Below are 19734 nucleotides of genomic sequence, written 5' to 3' on the forward strand. Positions count from 1 at the left end.
AAAAATTTAAGTTGTGATCTGATTTAGGGTATGATTTGTCGAATGTGTGATCTGACGTCTATAATTTAGGGAAATAATGATGCCTGAGATGGACAAATTTCATCTCTTTCATATTGCATTTCAAATTGAAAAGGCTTAAGAAAACGAGCCTTCCTTTTTGCGGCCAACATTTACATGAAACGGAGGATTTTTAATGAGGAAGCTTAACTAAAAACCATTATATATTGTAAGCTTTTGTTATTATATATGTTCTTGTTCAATTTATTGAACCCTCAAGATGATTGTTTCCGAAATTCGAATTAATCGATAACTTTCAGCACAATCAAATTGGAAACCAATAATAAAAAAATAAAAAATTGTTGACCATAGTGGGTTTCAAAAAATTGAGAATACCTACGTCATAATTATACCCTATTTGCAGAATAATTCATACAACAAAATAAATTTTGAAGTGAATGTTCTTTGGCTTCATTAGATTAAGAAACGTTTAACGTCTAATATATACTCCTACGAAGTATTTATTAATAAAAAGTTAAATCAAATAAATTGGGATGCTTTAGTTAAAATAATATGATTTCCATATTGACAAATGATAATCATGCTTAAGAGCCGGACTATTTTCCTTACGCGGCAGACACAAATTTTGACTTCAACAAAAACATTTAATTTAATTAAAGTTATCGGTTTTATCATCACTTCAATGGGCAAATGCGGTTAAACACAATTTGCAAAATTAATGGCTTTTGTTCTTGGATTATGTTCGACATTGACATTTTGTTATATTATAATTGAGGGCAAACCAATTTCCTCACTTAAATTTTATATTAATCACAAAAAATATATTATAGTTCTAGTCACTATATATTTGCTCTTAACATGTACTAATAAAAATAAAAGAAAATTTTTATAAGGTATAAATTAAAAACAAAACATGAAAAATATATTAAAATTAAAATCTAACAAATCACCCAAAGTAGAGACGTTGGTTTAAACTTTTCAGATTTCAAATTTTGTAAAATATCATTTAATATTAAATTAATGGTAATATTAAATAATAGAGGCATTTGATAAAGTGTTAGTATATTTTTCATTTTATGGTTATTATAATTGTTTTGTTAAATCAATTGATTGTTTATATTTTGCCTCTTGTTATATTTACTTGATCTTCGTATGAGTACCAGAAGCTTCTTATTCAAAAAATATTAGAACTATCTTCCAAAATTAATTTTGGAAGTCTGACTTAAGGGGATAGTAGCCCGATGATTTATTATATATCGTCTTTAATTAGATTCTGAAATAGAAGAAAAAGAAAACTGAATATGAAAAGAGTGTCGTTTTCTGTTACAAATCGGCAAACTAATAGGAGAAAATAATAATTCACGTTATACAAAATACAAATCACATCATATGGTGCATTACTTAGTTGATTCGCAAAGAATATATTCCTATATATTTCCATTTCCAGATGTTGTTTGGATTATCCTTATATAAATAGTAGTAATAGATAGCATTCCAATCGATAAAAACAAAAATCTCTATGGCCAAAATATGAACATCAATGATAAATTTGAAGAAAATGTATGATGTAATGTAGCAATGCAAAATCGTAAGCCAACTGTGGTATATAGAATTTTTTAACGCCCAAGATTTGAGTTGTGAAAATCAACATTGATGCTTGTTAATTAAGGAAGGTACGTGAACAAGTTTAGGATCGATGCTCATTTTTTTCCTCTTGCCGAAACAGATTGTGGATGGATTGAATTAGTGACGGAAAAACGACATTTGTTGTGTTGGAATTGTCAGGAATAGGATTGACAACCACTTGAAAAATCAAATTTACTGAAATTTTCATGTATTTGTAGTCGTTGGTGCAATCTACCGAACCCGGGCAATCCCAAATTCGTTTGCTCTAGAGTGAGTGACTATAAAGAACGGTTGGAACCTAGTGAATCTTGATGATGGACCACAGGTCCGAGTGATATGGTTTCATGCTCTCTAACATGTTTGTTCCATTTACTTTTAATTAATTGGGATGATTAGTTTATGTCGGTATTATTACTTTAGAATGTTTATCTAAAACTATTTTCTTAGAAATAAAGACAAGCACATAACGCACAGAGTGGCAGCGGCTCTCCTGATAAATCACATAGCACACCACAATTAGTGGAGAAAAGACACGTATTTTTGACTCTTTGATTCTATCTTAATTTGAAATTCAACGATTATGTAAAAAGTAAATAGGAAAATAATTCTAATCCAGGAGTACTATTAAGGAAAAGAATAAATATTTTCACATTTATTGATCGCAGATTGGATAATGGTCAGAACCAGGCTGGCCAACCACCAGAATGTTGGAGTTCATTCTTTATATCACGTGGCTTGTACCCCTTAGAGCATCTACTACGCGTCCCGAGCGCGGCTCGCGTTCCGTCCCGGAGGGACGGTTCCGTCGCGGGACGCGTTGCAACGTTCGTCCCGTCCCGTAGCCCGTCCCCAGCCCGTATCCACGAGACAAGGGACGCGCCGGCCCGTCACGCGCCCGGGCGACGTGGCGCCCCCGATGCATGCGTGACGCCCACTGGCTGGCCCGCGAGTGGGCGTCGTAACGGATGACGCAATAATTCATTTTTTTAAAAAAAATTCGATTTTTTAAAAAGTTCGAATTTTAATAAAAAAATTTTTATTTTTCAAACGGTAATGTTACCGTTAATTTTTTATTTTCCTTTTTTTAAATTTTTTTATTTATTTATTCTATAAATAATCCTATTTCATACTCATTTCACACACAAACACACATCTATTCCTCTCAAATCCTCTCTATCACTCCAATTTCCATCTTAAATCAACTCAAACAAATGGATCCTTTTGAGCAAATGCGTCAATTAATGGAACAATCACTTGAAGAAGATCGACGACGAGAGGCGGAGGAAGCCGCGCCACCCCCACGACGCTCCCGGAAGTACATCAATCGGAACCGGGAGGAAGCTGCCACACGGTTAGTACGCGACTACTTCTGCGATAACCCGATTTGGGGAGATACCTACTTCCATCGTCGTTTCCGCATGAGTAAACCGCTATTTCTCCACATAGTGAATACTTTGGCGGCCCGGGAAGAGTTCTTCCGAGAAGCGGTCGGCCGTCTCAGCCACACGACGCTGAAGAAATGTACTGCAGCCATCCGTCAGCTTGCGACTGGACAAACGGCCGACATATTCAACGAATACCTCCACATCGGAGACACCACTGTGCGCATGTGCTTGCTCAACTTCTGCAGAGGCGTCCGGGCAGCCTTCAGTGACGAATTTCTCTGGAGGCCAAGCACGGACGATTGTCAGTTCCTCCTCAACCTGCACGAATAAGTGCACGGATTCCCCGGGATGCTTGGCAGTGTCGATTGCATGCACTGGCAATGGAAGAATTGCCCGGTGGCTTGGAGGGTGTCCTACACGAGGCCGTTGTACTCGAGGCCGTTGCCGACTACCGGCTTTGGATCTGGCAAGTGTACTTCGGGGTCCCTGGCTCGAACAACGACGTAAACGTGCTCCACCAGTCCGATCTCTTTACCGAAGTTTTGGATGGTAAAGCGCCGGCCATCAACTTCGTCGCCAACAACCAGCTGTATAAAATGGGGTACTATCTCGCAGACGGCATCTACCCGAAGTGGCCGACCTTCGTGAAGACGTGCAGCAGGCCTACGAACCCAAAGCAGGCTCTTTTTGCGCAGAAGCAGGAGGCTGCGCGCAAGGATGTGGAGAGGGCGTTCGGGGTTCTCCAAGCGCGCTTCAACATCATCAAAACCCCGGCTCGTTCGTGGTTCATGGAGAGCATGGTCGACATCATGTATACGTGCATAATCTTGCACAACATGATTGTCCGAGACGAAGGACCCGATGCGGGAAATTGGTTCGACCCCGAATCCCCCGGAAGCTCAACCGCAAGTAGTCTGCCGCGAAGTGGAGCGCATCCGTCTATATACAAGAACGGTTGGCTATTCGAGCAAGGACACGCTACTCTAGCGCCCACACCCAACTCCAAGAGGATCTAATTGAGCACATTTGGGAAAACTTTGGCGGAGAAGATTAAATTATGTCATTTTTATTTTTTTAGAATTTTAATTATGTCTTTTTTTTAAGTTTAATTGTAATGTTGTTTTAATTTTAATGAATTGTGTTTGTTTAAATTTAATTGGGTTGTAAAAAAAAAAAAAAAATGAAATTGAATGAATAGTAATTAAGGGACGGTTAAGGGACGGAGCGTTGCAGGTTCCGTCCCTTAGATAAGGGATGGAGGAAAAAAGGACAGTGGGGCCCTCAAATAGTGGTCAAATAGTAGTTAAGGGATGGTATAGAGACAGCGTAGTGGATGGTCTTAGAGCATCCACGATCGTGCTCTTGCCAGCGAGCACGGTTGTGGGCCCGGCACCACTATTCATGCATGCTCTCTGACAAGAGCACAATACCCACAGTTGTGCTCTTCCGCAAGAACGAGCACAATTCAATTTAAAATTCAATTAAACAAAAACATTTCCATAATATTAAAATTCATTAAAAACCACAATAAATATTACAAATTACAAATAAAATAAAAAAGACATAATTAAAATCCTAAAAATTAAAAATTACATAAATTAAAATATTAAAAATTAAAAATTACATAATTAAACTCCTAAAAATTACATAATTATTGGCTAATATTACCCGAGGAAGACTACTCATCCGGCGGCACTAACCCCAATTGTTTTTGGAGACCCAATATCATGGTCTCGTGCGTTTGAAGTTGCGTGGGGCTCATAGTTGACCTATCGGCCATATTGAGTTGGCCTAAGAGTATCCACAGCGAGTTGTTCGGGGGTGGAGGTGGCGCATAGGGAGCAGGTTCAGGAGCGGAGGCATTTATAGATGAAAGTGTGTATTTTTGAGGGAAAAAAAAATTAAAAAGTGGTAAAAACGGTAATAAACGGATATATTTTTTTGGGAAGTGAATTTTTTTAATCGGTTTTTTTAATTAAAAATCGATTTTTAATTAAAAAATAAATTCAAAGGCAACGGCTATGCCGTTGCCCAATCGCCGCGTGCCACGTGTCCTGCTCGCTGGCACGGCGTAAGCACAGCGGCGGCGAGACACGTCCGTGCCAGCGGCGCGGACGGACGCGGGTTGGGCCCCACCGTTGTGGATGCTCTTAATGCCTTAATTCTTATAGGAGTACTAGTGTACTAATTACAATTTTATTTCTCGACTTTCCTATTAATTTCAAAATTATATTTATACTAAAATCAAGATAATTATTAGGTAAATTATTAAATTTTGGTTTAGTTGTAGTTTTACATTCTAATTTGAAGATCGAATTCCCAAATTAATACTGTAATAATTTGGCTATAATTTTGTCAGTTATACTCATTTCGTCCTCAAATATTAGCCTTCATTTGTCATTTTAATACATACTATAAAATCAGTCTAAAATCTTTTCACTACACTACTAATAAAAAAATCATTATTCACTAACATTATTTTAAATATTTCTTTTTATTTTATACTCTACTAATTTTACATTATTATAGTAATTTTGTCGGATCGGCGTGCCGGACGTTCGCGCGGGACGTCCGCCATTAGGCGTAAACCCAGCGGACGCAGACGTCGCATGCGGACACCAGAGTTCCGTGGCTTTCCGACGACGTCCGTCGTGACGTCCGCCATTGCGGTGCCACGACGGACGTCCCGGCGGACGTCCCGATTTTTAATTATTTAAAAAAAAACTCTATATACGGCTCGTTGAACTTCATTTCATTCGCACCACTTGTTTTAACGAGCTTCTCTCTCTCTCTACTTTCATTCCTTTTGAAGATAAATGGAGCACCACGATAGTGATTCCCCCGCCACGAGCGAGTCACAAACGCCGACTTTTCCCGTTAGAGTTGGGGGAAATGCCGGCGGAAGTGCACCGATGTCCGGGATGATGCCCGGAATGGCGCCGATGATACCCCAACCCCAAATGGCTGGGATGATGCCCGGGTACTACAATATGTACCCCCCTTGGTGTGCATGGATGGGTGGGATGATGCCCCAAATGCCCCAAATGAGTGTCGCGATGACGGGGATGATGCCCCAAATGCCCGGGATGATGCAGGGCATGCCTGGCGCTGCGGGGAGGAGCAGGCAGGGGGTCTCCCAATCACCTGGGGACAATATCTATCGCTCCTACATGGATTTATTGTCTAGTGATTTCCCCAAGAGTACTCCTCTGAAGACTCAGTTTACCGGCATTGAGACTTTCTCTTTTGAGGAGTTGGGGCTATCTCCGGTCAGGGAGTCTCCCACTGAGATGCCACCGGCGGCAGGGAGGACGCGGAAGCAAGGGATAGGGAAGGGCAAGGGCACTACCTCGTCCTCGCGTGCGGGAACGAGGGTAGGGCGGGGGCTGAGGAGGAGGGGGAGGAAGCCGGCGGGAGAAAGAGGACCATCTGGAGCATAGGGGAGTGCGTCGCGCTAACGAAGGCCTGGATCAGTGTAGTCGAGGATCCCTACATCGAGGCTAACCAACATATCGACAGAATGTGGTGGCGCATTAGCCAAAGCTACCGCCAATTCAAACCATCAGGTGGGAAGCCTCACGATGGAGGGCAATGTTGGAAACAGTGGGAGCGGCTGAGGAGGCAGCTCAACCGATTTGCCGGCATCTACCAAAACAACCTCCGCACGTCAACCAACGGCATGTCCGCCGATGATATGAAGCTTCTGTCTCACCAGCAGTTCCCCCAGTGAATTGGGTTTCGGGGAATTCAAATATTGGGTGGTCTATCTTGTGGTGCAGACTTCCGCCAAGTTTAGTTCGGGTGTTGAAGCTGGCTGGCCGAAGCGGACGAAGATCAACGCCTCTGGGGAGTACAGCAGCAGTGTCGGTTCCCACGAACTCCCTGACGCCGAGGCAGAGCTCCCGACCCCTCAATCGTCTTCCCGCCGCCGTCGCCCGGTTGGGCAAAAGACAGCGATGCAGATGGCTAGGGGAAGCGCCAACGGGTCCCCCAAGGTCCAATCGGCAGCTCCTTCCCAGATCGATCCCGAGCTCCCTCACTCGCCCGCATACAATAGCATGAGACCCTGATACACACCATGGAGATGTGGTATGCAACGACTGACCCCTTATACAAGTTGATGTTGAAGGATGTCATCGACATTATGCGGCGCGATTTGGGGATGCCATCCCTGCCCGTGAGTGACGCCGGGACCGGCCACGGGCACGACAGGACTGGCGGTGGGGACGACGAGGAGTGAGACGAGGGGCGCATTTGTTGAAGCTTGATGTTGTTTTTTTAATTATGTATTTTTTTAAAAAATAATTATGTATGTTTTTTGTTTTAAATAAAGTGGTTACATTTTCTCCGTATTCGTGTCCGAAATTTTAATTTCGTAAATTGTTTAATTTGGTGAATTTGTGAATTTTTATTATTGTGGATGTCCGCCATTGTGCAGTGGGATATCCTTATGACGTGACAGTGCAGTGTGATGTCTTTATGACGTGTCAGGAGGTATTTTTGGAAAGTCCGTCGGGATGTCTGCCGGGACATCCGTCCCAATGTGGATGCTCTTAGAGAGCAAGAATTTTGAAGTGAATAAAAATATGGATTAAAATGAATGACGATCGTAAAAACGGAGGCGCGTGAGAAGAGTGTAATAGTTGAGTCACGAAGAATGTGAAGTAGGCAGATGAAGAAATCAGCAATTTATGAATCTCACTGTAAAAAATGATACAGTAGCTGCAAAATCACATACACACACACAGAGAGTGTGACAGTGAGCGTGGAGTGTGGGGTTAGTCTATGCGCCTTTCATTAATTATAGATTCATGGATTTCAGCGTTATTTTATTTACTTCTTTTTATTTCTTCCCATTATTCAAACTTCACCCTCATACCCGCGCTCAAAAGCAAGAATCCGTTGATTATTTTTTGAAATTTATTGCACAAAATATACATATACGATAAAAATAAAAATAAAAATAAAAATTAACAGCACCCCACATTTCCATCTTTCTCTCTGAGAGAGGAGAGAGCCTCAGCCTCCCCACTTTTGGACAGCGAGAAAGCAACCCTCATCTTTTTCAACCCCATAAAAAAGCACCATCCCATGTTTTTGTTTTTCCTTTAATTCTTCGTTTTCATGTATTCATGTATGTATAATCTTGTGGAATCGCCACTTTTTCAAATCTCGAGGCAGGTATTCAGTGGCATTTTTACATTTTTTTACTGTGTTTTTTTAATTTGGATAATTTAGTTTACAGAGCATACATATATATGTAGTGAGTGATATGTTACCTTGCGTAATCAAGAATCAAGATTTTTTTTATTTTTTTCATTATTCAAATCTTGAAGCGGAAAACCCTGATTAGAAAGGGGTGAGCTTTTTTTTTTTGCATTAAGAGTGTTTGCTGTTTTGTTTCAGACAGCAAAGGGGGTGAGGAAAAGGCCAGAATCCTAGGCAAAAAATTTGGTTTGAGGTAAAAGATTAATTTTTTGTTGATGCTGTTCTGTTCCGTTTTGGGAGGTGAACAGTTTCTGTAAAGAGAAAAGGGGTTAAAAGACTTGATCTTTTTTTTTCTAGGGTATTATTCCAATTGTTGTTTTTTATATAACAATCCACAAAAAGAGTGTTGCCCTTGAGCATGCAAGAAAGGGGAGAAATTTACAAGTTACAGAGAATATGAAGAAGAAGGTAAATAGTGGTAGTGATGCAAATAATGGTGATGCATCAAAGCAGAAAGAGAGGCATATTGTATCATGGTCTCAAGAGGTGAGGCAGATTCTACCACTTTTGATTCTTTTCCTTATTAATTTGCTTATTGGTCTGATGGAGTTATTGCTGAATGTTTGATTTTTTTAGGAGGATGATATTTTGAGGGAGCAAATCCGGCTACATGGGACTGAAAAGTAAGAATCTTGATAACTTGTGTCTAAACTTTAATAACAGTGTGAATCTTGTGTTTGTAGGTGTTGTTTTTTATTGGTTATGGCTGATTAAAACTCGTGGTCTGGTTTTTGTGATAGTTGGGCTATTATTGCATCGAAATTCAAGGATAAAACAACTAGGCAATGTCGCCGGAGGTTGGTAGACTTCTTCCTCTGTTTTGCATATTCGATCATTGTTTAGTGCATTTTTCTGATTGGAATTAATGTTTGGTTTAAATGTTATGTATAGATGGTTCACTTATTTGAATTCTGATTTCAAGAAAGGAGGGTGGTCGCCTGAGGAAGATGTGCTCTTGTGTGAGGTAACGATGCTCGTTGTTTTCTCTACTCTTCTTCTCTTCCAAATTACAGTACGTGGTTGCTATTGATAATGATTTCAAAAGGAGCATTTTCTGTTTCCCAACAAGTTGATTTGTTCTTTGTAAAGTCAGTTGGTGATCTTTTTTGGGGGAACTTTTGTTGATAGCTTAGTTTTTTTTCAGTTTAATTTTTTTAAGTAGCTATATATATATTGATGATTTTGTCTCTAAAGGATAAAATTGATAGTTCATACACCTATATATATATGTGTAAATTCATATTGTTCGTGATTTTGGTCTAATCATCTAACCGGCTCTCAGGCGCAGAAGATATTTGGAAATAGATGGACTGAGATTGCAAAGGTAGTCTCCGGCAGGTAACTATTTGAAATATGAAGGGTCAATCTTTCATTTTGTTGGGTGCTTTTTTCTAATTGCTGCAATTTGATAAGTGATAATCCATGGTCTCCCAGAACTGATAATGCTGTGAAGAATCGGTTCACCACACTGTGCAAGAAGAGGGCAAAGCACGAAGCTCTAGCAAAAGAAAACAGCACTTCTAGTTATATAAACTTGAACAACAAAAGGGTTATCTTTCCTAATGGGCTGAATGCAGGAGGATCTGAGAGTGCTGCACCTCTTAAGAAGATGAGGTACATTCGATCTCAATTTCCATTATCTCGAAAGATGTTTTATTGGGTCAATATTCTTACAAGTTCGTCTTTTGCTTGTGATCTAGGGCCTATGTCCTAAATACAGCAGAAATCCATGGAGAAAACTTATCCGGTGAATGTGGTAATGCCGATCATCTACTTAGGCCCCCATTTTCTGTACTAGCTCAAAATGTCGATAGTTGTGAGTTTAAATCCCCTTACCTTCTCAAAGTTGTGAGTTCAAGAGATCATATACACAGAAATGGATTTATAAAAAAAGGAAAAGAAAAAAGTCTAATTACTTAAACCAACATGACTCTTCATTCTACTGTAAGTTCAAACAGAAGGATAATAAATGTGGTTTTCTTTTTTCGCAGCTGGAATTAACAAAAGTCAAGGTACGTTTCTGAAGAAGGATGATCCAAAGGTGCTTGCGCTAATGCAACAAGCAGAACTGCTCAGTTCTCTAGCAATTAAAGTTAACTCAGAGAAGACAGATCAGAGTCTTGAAAGTGCTTGGATGGTAAGTGCAAAGAGTTTGAGCGCTCGACACTTGTTGCATTAGATCATACCCTATCGAAATGATTCATACAATGGTCCATCCTACCTCCTCCCACCAATCAATGATTGAAGCTGCAGTGATTCACAAAATGATTTCAAAAAGACATCTAGTTTTCATAACGATAGCTTAAAACAATATCCTCACGTGAAAAGAAAATGGCTAAAGAAATTTATGGTCCCCCACAATCCTCCAGTCCTCAGTTTACCCTACTATTAACATTTTTCAAGCGACTCTAATCTCCTTTCTCTGGTTTATTCTACCCTTTACATTTTCATTACAATAGCTGCAATTTTTCTATGCATACAACTAAGTTTGTGAGGTGATTGTGGTCCAGGCTCTTCAAGACTTTTTGAAACAAAACAAAGAAAGTGATCTGTTCACATTAACAAATCCTGATGTTGATCTTCAACTTGAGAAGTTCAAAGACTTTGTGGAGGATTTGACGAATGACGATGAAGGCAGTAGACCATCTTGGAGGTAACTCATGAGGCAGTCTAGTTTCAGTTGAGATTATTATTCACCTCCACATTTTGTAACTTAGATACTTTTTCAGGGAACCTGATTTATATGAGTCATCCACAGCCAGCTCTGAGTACAGTGCAGGATCAACTCTGCTGCCAATCATCCAAGGGGATAAAGCGGATGGAAGTCAAGCTGAAACCTGCTTGCTGCACCAGGAAAATGGACATCAAATGCAGCCGGATCAATTAGATCATCAGCAGTGCCTTGCTGAAGGCAGTCAAATATGCCAAACTGCAAGCACAGATGAAGGTATATTAGTATACATATAAGTGTATGTGTATCATATTTAACTCCATCTCAACTTGAAGATTGTTGGCTACCATTCCATCTTACGATATGATAGAATACAGAATTGTTTCTGAAGCTCATAACAAATCTATTGCATTGCAGTGAACATGTTGACTTGTAACAACACAAACAATAATGATGAAGCAGTATGTGAGTACTCTAGCACAGAGTTTGGTTCCCCTCTTCATGTGACTCCCTTGTTTGGAGCATTGGCAGCCACAATTCCCAGCCCAAAATTTTCAGAAAGTGTAAGAATTTTAAGCTTTTCCAATTCACTTCTACTCATAAGAAATAAATTTGATGGTCCATGCAGAAAAATTCAGTCTTTCCCGTAAATTGGTACTCGGTATTGTTATTAGACACGAACTCAAAATTTATGACGAACAATTCAGCCTTTTTCTCTTGAACAAAGCATTCATAATATCATGCATACAGTACATATTATGGATACACAGTACACAAATCTGTACAAATTTATAATTTCAGATTCTGATATCAAATATTTTAAACCGGTTATGAACCACCGTACAGGTTACGGAAGTGCAACAGATACATATAGAACTGGAAACTAATTATTTTTTCTCCATCGTTAAAGTAATCTGCTTATTTTCCCAAACAGCCTTGATAATTTTGTTTTCCCACTATACGAGTGCAAGAGGATGCTACTCATCTCTATAAGTGTTTTAGTTCATTTTTGTCCAGGTTGAGAGAATGTAAAATGCGTAAGGAGTCCTATTTTGTTTTTGAGGTGGGAAGTGTCTTTTAAACTTACCATTTTTATCATTTGATTTTGCAGGAAAAGCACTTCCTAATGAAGGCATTAGGAATGGAGTCTACTTCTCCTAGTCATGTCGCCAATGCTTCCCAACCTCCGCCGTGCAAGAGGTCTCTTCTACATTGTCTATGACCGAATCAGTATGACTAGGCTTTGGGAGGTTTCCCGTAGAGTGTAGGAGATTTTTGATTCTTTTTGGAGTTCTTTATCCTTGGATTGCAGCTATCTCGACCTTAGTTTTTCCGAGTGGGCCTGGGAGGATCTGATCTCCTTTGGAATATAGGATGCTAAGGAGCATCCTACATTTTCTTCTGAAGATCAACTGCTGTGATCTGCATCCTGGAGTTTTAATTTCTAATACTCACCTTGGTTCCTTGTGCGTGTTTTCTTGTGGTGTGTCATTTTTTTGTTGGTTTAATGGAACGTGGATACGGCCATCCACTGCTCCAAAAGTTCTTTTTGGGCTAGATAAGCCTACTGTACAGACAGATTCAACACTAAAAACTCTTTAGTTATTAATCGTAGCTATACAGTGGCAACGGAGATTGCCCTTTAGAGAGATTAGAAATAGGTATAGACATGGCAGCCAAAAGAAGAGCAAAAGTTGATCAGCTCGAAACATCTTTTGCTGTGTAAAAGTGTGCAGAGAAGTATGTAATAAGTTTCCATGGCATTGGAAACGCTTTTGGATCATATTAATGTAATCCATACTTATTTTGAGTGTGCAGACATGTTTCTCTTATCTAGTCTACAAGATTGTTTCTTCGCAGCTGTTTCTTGAAATCTTGAAGCAGAAATGAATGTAAAATGCAGAGACCAAAGGATGAACTGTACCAAGCAAAACCATAACCATTTAAAATTGATTGATACAGAAAGTAAGACTGAATACTTACCTTACTCGTGAGCTTCTTGTTCTCAACTCTCTGTGTTCAAGTCTGCAAGTTGTTTGGAGTGTGCTTCTTCTGGGGAAGGAGGGCTGTTATTTAAGTTGGTCAGCCGAGGGACAAGTGTGATGATGATCGACAAAGCAAAAGTTTACTGGTTTAATGGAGGGAAACTTGTACAAGTTAAAGTTTGCTTTCACTGGCAGCCACTCTTCCTTTGAAATTACTGGAACACCCACTGGTTTAATTATCAACGCAGAGCCTCACCTTGCTGTATCATAGGGGCAAACAAGTCATTTGACGTATACTTTTTTCACTTAATTTAGAGGGCCTACTAATTTGGGACCTCAACTTTAGTAGTAGTAGTAGTTGGTTAGGATTATTGTGTTGCTGGTCCACCACATCAAAACTTTAGTGCTACTTCGATTTGCTAAACAATATTTGAATTTATAAAAAGTTGACTAAGAATTGCGTTTGCCATTAAATTTTGTAAATTCGGCTTTCCTATGCTCTGACAATATCTAATCAGAAGGAAGAAATAATCCTACATATCTCACTATTCATAAAGGAAACAAAATCGCCTCATATCATAGTAACATGATCCATGAGTTTTGTTTATGTGGACCTCCTCTTCTTCGGCATTCTCTGTGCCCTCTTCCATTTGAGGTATATCTGGTACGATAATCCGGAGAAGACCATGACCACGCTCGTCCATTGCTTCTCAGAAAGGGGATTTCCGCTCAGCAGGGAAGACACGACTATGCTCACAAACTTACGGGTTGTGGTTATCGTGGTGTTGGTCAAGGAGCCAAACCGGCTGATGGTTAGGAATATGAAATTCTGGCCAACTGCACCACATAGACAGTAGAGAAAAATATCCCATGCTGCTTCAGGATGCTTCTGGCAGAACTGAACTGCGTCGTAGCCAATGGCACCTGGCCATCCGAACATGAATACCAGATTGTAGATGGTGCCCCATAAGTTCATTCCCATCATCATGTTCCATGCGTTTGTTTTAGGATACCTGGAATAACAGCAGTTGATTTCTGTCAATGACTCCAGATTAACACCTTTAAGATGGCCAGCTGAGTAATAAATAATCCAGTAACATTATATTAGTTTTCCATAGAATCTGTTCTAGAGGAAGTTTTGTATTTTTAGATAGTTGATTGCGGATGACGAGAACAAGGGCAATATATTGCCTTCAATTTTTGATAGCACTATTGCACCAATATGAACCTATAAACAGCTTTTTTATATAGTTTGTTTTCAAAAAGTGAAGATGTGACTGCTGGTGTTTACCTGGCCGTAATTGAATCTTGAGTAGCATTAGTGAATCCATCGAAAGCCAGATTCAGAAAACAAAGCCCATATCCTAGTGGGGCGTTAGGGTGTGCTAATTTGCTAATTGTCTTTGAGCTAGTCTGCACGGAAAGGATTGAAACAGTTCAGGAACAACGGGTGCCATAACTTGGCCAATAAGGTTACACTTATGTTTCATGAGGTATAACTAGAAATGTATTACTCACTGCCAAACGATGAACAAAACAACAAAATGCACATAAAGCAACTAGTTGGTACATTTTTCAATTTGAGCTTGCTTCCAATGGGCATGCACTGTTTTACTTTACAGAATATTGAATATTTTCTTTCAGTATGAAGATTATTTGAAAATATAATCCACGTTGTTGATGATTGATTAGACTATCTGGATATATGATGAGAAAAAGGCATAAAATACATCCAGGCACTTACCTTAGAAAGTGCAAAAAGTGATACACCACCGGCAACTAGAAGTGAGCAAACATACTCAGGGACGGTATATTTGATCCCATAAACTAGTGCACCCATCAGCATCACTGCACATAAAAAAGACACATCTGAGCTTTTACATTTCATCCTTAAAACTTAAATTATCAACACCACCAGGTACAGGATGAAACACAATATATTGACCCAATTACCATCTCTACTGGTATATTCGATAAATATATCCCACTTCTCTAATGACAAGAGTGAAATACTTAACTAAATTACTCATGGAAATAAGTAGAGCTTTCAATCATAATGAGAGAAAATGTAGGTCTGAATTTTAGCTTATTTTATCATTTAAACTTATTTTTCCTTAAATAATTTCTATTATTGCTAGAAATCAATATCAAATAGAGATTTGCCAATCCAATCAAGAGAAACTGACCCACCTGGAATCATTTTTGAGGATTTTGCCAGAACCTACAGATAACACACCAAATTAGTACACAATACTTAGAGAAAAGTATATAATGTGGCTCTGTATGCCCATTGAAATTGTTATTACTGGCTTGGTACAAGTGTTGCAAGCATGATAAAGTTCACTGTTATTTGACAAAATCCAATTAATAAACTTTAAGCCCAAACACATAAAGTAGCCGGAAATCATAAGCACAATGACATTGACATTCGGCCAGTGAGCTCGCAATTATCACATAACATTGCACTCTTCTTAAGATCAGCATACTCCGGAAAACGAAAACGAAAACGAAAACGAATCCAACTTTAAAAAAATTGACTACTTTGTAAGAGTATGATCACAATAGCAAGCAAATGCATCAAGTTTGCAAATATTTAAAACGACAAGCAAATTGATGGGTGGTTGTTAACCTATGTCGAATCATTGACAATACAGAGAATGAGAATGTTCATGTTGAGAGTATTTTGGATAAGACCTTTACATCAGCTTAAGAGGATCCTTGCCACGTTAGCGGACCAAGTTGGAAAGATATTCTGTTGAAAGGAAGAGAGCAATCGGATGAGAGCACTCTCCCATGTTCTTTATGCAATGCTGCACTCTCCCACGTTTATGAGGCAGTTTTTCCACTTGTAGTTATTATATATGGATGACCTCTCTGATATGTATTGTATCTTCTTCAATCAATGAAAAGTGCTTTGCACATTCCTCTTTAAGCTATAATGATTTCTTGCTTTACTATGCTTTTTGCTGCTATCCTTTCATGGTATCAGAGCCTAGGTTCTTCCTAGGTTCTGTGGCTCTATTTCTTTCCCTTTTACCTTGTTCCTTCCCAAATTTTTGTTTTAAATATGAGCAGCTCAACCTCCGAGGAGGGGAGTGGGCATAATCCCTATGCAGTGCCTTTCCTATCACAAAGTCACCCCATTGCCATCAAACTCACTGAATCCAACTATCTTGTTTGGAAACAACAAATCATGTCAACAATTAGAGGATATGAACTTGAGTCATATCTTCCGGAGGATCAAGAGAAACCTCCCAAGGAGGTAACTGGTGCAGGAGGCATCATGAAGCCAAATCCAGCCTTCTTGGCTTGGCGTAGGCAAGATCAATTGCTTGCCTCATGGATTCAGTCGTCACTCACAGAGAATATCATGGTTCTCATGGTGGGACTTACTACAACTTGTGAGATCTGGAAGGCGTTGGAAACTAGCTTCGCAAATCAGTCGAGAGCTAAAGTCATGTAGTATAAATTCCAACTACAGATCTGATGACTCCAAAGATCTCCATCTTGTTATTCCTGCATCTGCCAAAATTGCTATAGCTATTCCAGTTTGGCGATGTGCCATGAATGATGAATTTCTTGCTCTTTTAAGGAATAAGACCTGGTTCCTTACATTCCTTCCTCCCGGCAAGAACCTTATCGGATGTACTTGGGTTTTTTGACTCAAGAAGAATGCAGATGGCTCAGTTGCTCGACACAAGGCTAGGTTGGTTGCTCAAGGTTTTTCACAAGAGACCGACTTCGACTTTAATGAAACTTTCAGTCCAGTGGTCAAGCCCAACACCATCCGTCTTATGCTTAGTATTGCAGTGTCATCTAACTAGTCGATCAAGCATTTGGATGTCAATAATGCATTCCTTAATGGTGATCTCGAAGAGGAGATTTCCATGCGCCAACCTCTTGTTTTGAGCAAGGTGCCCCGGGCATGGTATGCAAGCTGAATAAGGCGCTTTACGGCCTTAAACAAGCATCAAGGGCCTGGTTCATCACCATTAAGCTGCTCTTTTAAAGCTTGGTTTCACTCAATCAAAAGTTGATACCTCTCTTTTCTATCTGAACTCAAAGACTGAAACAATCTATCTCTTGTTATATGTCGACGACATGCTCATAACTGGAAATTCTTCTTCTGGTATTCGTCGAGTTATTGATCAGCTTCATAACCAATTTGCTCTCAATGATTTTGGTGATGTTACACAATTTCTTGGCATTGAAGTTTACCAAGACCAGTCAAGGTCTCCACCTGTCTCAATCCGCCTACATCAAGGAGATTCTCAAGAAAGTTAAAATGATTCACGCTAAGCCTTTTCCAACTCCGATGCTGTCCGATTTAAAGCTTAGTAAATCTGAGGGTGAGGCTACTGTTGATGGTAAGTTGTATCGTAGTGTTGTTGGTGCACTTCAGTATGCAACAATTACTCGTCCTGAACTCAGTTATTCCGTCAACAAGGTAAGTCAATTTATGTCGTGCCCTCTCGATATTCATTGGAAGGCTGTCAAGCGAATTCTTCGCTACTTGGCTGGCTCTACTGATCATGGCATCCACATCAAAGCCTCTTCTTTTGCTCTCTCTGGTTTCTCGGACTCAGACTGGGTTTCTGACATTGATGATCGGTGATCTACCTCTGGTTATTGCGTCTATTTTGGAGATAATCTTATTTCTTGGTGTGCCAAGAAGCAAAAGGTTGTTTCGCGGTCTAGCACAGAAGCTGAATATCGTAGTCTAGCTCTTTTGGTTTCTGAAGTCACTTGGCTCCAATCTCTCCTTGCTGAACTTGGCTGGGCTTCAACAGTTCCTCCTGTTCTTTAGGTGGAAAATCTCAGTACGATCGCTTTAGCTTCCAATCCTATTCATCACTCACGGACTGAGCACATTGAATTGGATCTTCACTTTGTTCGTGACAAGGTCGCTTCTAACCTCATTGATCTACGACATGTACCCACCTTGGATCAGGCTGCGGATATTCTTACTAAGCCACTAAGCAATCAATTCTTCTCGAGGCTGCGGAATAAACTTGGTGTTTGTTCGCTTGTCTCCCTCGAATTGAGGGGGGGTGTTAACCTTTGTCGAATCATTGACAATACAGAGAATGAGAATGTTCATGTTGAGAGTATTTTTGATAAGACCTTTACATCGCTCAAGAGGATCCTTGTCACGTTAGCAGACCAAGTTGGAAAGATATTCTGTTGAAAGGAAGAGAGCAATTGGATGAGAGCACTCTTCCATGTTCTTGATGCAATGCTGCACTCTCCCACGTATGAGGCAGTTACTCCATGAGGCAGTTTTTCCACTTGTAGTTATTATATATAGATGTATTTCTGATATGTATTGTATCTTTTTCAATCAATGAAAAGTGCTTTGCACATTCCTTGATATGTATTGTATCTTTTTCAATCAATGAAAAGTGCTTTGCACATTCCTCTTTAAGCTATAATGGTTTTTTGCTGCTATCCTTTCAGTGGTAGAACAGGTGAACGTCTAAAAGGGGATAATGTCCAGCTTATCATCAATCCACAAAACAAAATAACACGAATAAACAAAGAACTTTGGGAATCAGGAACATGCCTGAGCGGGATAACTAATGTACTTGAGTGCTTCAATTCCCATGGCTGGTCCAATTGTATTAGTAATGCCAGCACTCCAGTAGCTCCACCATGGAGCACCACTCTTTCCACCATCCGACCAAATCATTATCACTGCTCGGAGATAAAACGCCGACGTTTAAGTCCCAGGAGAGAGAGGGAGAGAACAAAATTGATGTAACTCATAAACTTACTCATAAATGACCATATCAAGCACACCACACTTTGAGCAAGATTTAAGAAAGCCAAGTGCTCAAACCTCTTTCCATCAAGACCGAACCTCTTCGTCGACCTAAATCCAACACATTCACCAGTTTAAATTAAACACGCCCCAAATTATAATCCATAAGAAATCACATAATTTTGAACACAAAATGCATGAGCGAGCGAGCGCGCAAGCAAAGCACATTGTGATGATGCTATGCTACGAGCTAAATAACTCCGTAAAATTAACATGAAAGCCTCCAAATGCAAACATACTAGAGCCAATCTAATCGAACTTTTTCCCCCTGGAAATGGAATTACTTATTCTCTTGCAAACAATTAGTCATGGAAAATATAGAAAGTAATCGAAGCATAAAAAATGAAATGGCAATGCCTACAGAGTTTCTTGCAGGACGCCTTGATAAATATAAGCCGACCAAATCCCGGAGATACAAAATGCCAGGAGCAATACGCGGCGGAGTCCGGAGCCATGAGACTCCATTGCCGGAAAATGAGATCGCCGCCGTACGAATTCTCCGGCGAATTTCCTACTTCTTAGCTGCGGTGGAACGTACGAGAATATTCCGTGTTTGCCTATCGATATGGCGACCGAAATTTGTACAAAGGCGAAGTGGAGATTAACTGAATTGAGACGAGAAGCTCTCCTACGTGGCAGGTTGTAAGTGGCTGGTGTGAGTTGGAGCACGATGTCATTGGTGGAGACGACACGGACTCTTCATTTTACTGCGCGCGGGTTGAGTCGGGTCGGGTCGAGTCTCCTGAGAGATTGGATCTGTTATACTCGTTCGTCTCACACTAGTTCAATTTAATCCAAAAAATAAGTGAACTAATTTAGATAACTTGTTCAATTATAATTGAAATTTCTAATAATAAAATTCTAGTTCAATTCAGCTTCATTCGATTAGTACACAATTGGAGCATGACTGATCTGGAATCTGATGGATTGTCCTTAGTTGCGATTACCATCTATTTTTCA

General features: G+C 39.8%; 2 protein-coding genes across 3 annotated transcripts; one reads left to right on the plus strand and one right to left on the minus strand.

Annotated features, from left to right (window-relative positions):
• Nucleotides 1–7903: 7903 nt before the first annotated feature.
• Nucleotides 7904–12785, plus strand: LOC121798110 (transcription factor MYB124-like). Of its 2 annotated transcripts, none has more exons than XM_042196953.1 (14): nt 7904–8210; nt 8436–8490; nt 8595–8783; nt 8874–8920; nt 9038–9094; nt 9189–9261; nt 9580–9635; nt 9732–9911; nt 9998–10113; nt 10289–10434; nt 10808–10950; nt 11027–11244; nt 11386–11531; nt 12080–12785. In XM_042196953.1, exons 3-14 carry the CDS (start codon nt 8694–8696, stop codon nt 12188–12190), a joined length of 1383 nt encoding a protein of 460 aa, XP_042052887.1. In that variant the 5' UTR covers nt 7904–8210; nt 8436–8490; nt 8595–8693; the 3' UTR covers nt 12191–12785. The 2 variants fall into 2 exon arrangements, with proteins under 2 accessions (XP_042052887.1, XP_042052888.1); XM_042196954.1 differs by having other exon boundaries at nt 7908–8210; nt 9998–10053.
• A 583-nt stretch (nt 12786–13368) lies between these two features.
• Nucleotides 13369–19425, minus strand: LOC121798112 (UDP-galactose/UDP-glucose transporter 3-like). Its single transcript, XM_042196955.1, has 7 exons — nt 19136–19425; nt 18728–18825; nt 18517–18647; nt 15144–15174; nt 14698–14801; nt 14245–14366; nt 13369–13966 (listed from the first exon to the last, which is right to left on the minus strand). Exons 1-7 carry the CDS (start codon nt 19237–19239, stop codon nt 13558–13560), a joined length of 999 nt encoding a protein of 332 aa, XP_042052889.1. The 5' UTR covers nt 19240–19425; the 3' UTR covers nt 13369–13557.
• Nucleotides 19426–19734: the final 309 nt, after the last annotated feature.

The sequence above is a fragment of the Salvia splendens genome, chromosome 4, assembly GCF_004379255.2.
Source record: "Salvia splendens isolate huo1 chromosome 4, SspV2, whole genome shotgun sequence".
NCBI lineage: Eukaryota > Viridiplantae > Streptophyta > Magnoliopsida > Lamiales > Lamiaceae > Salvia > Salvia splendens.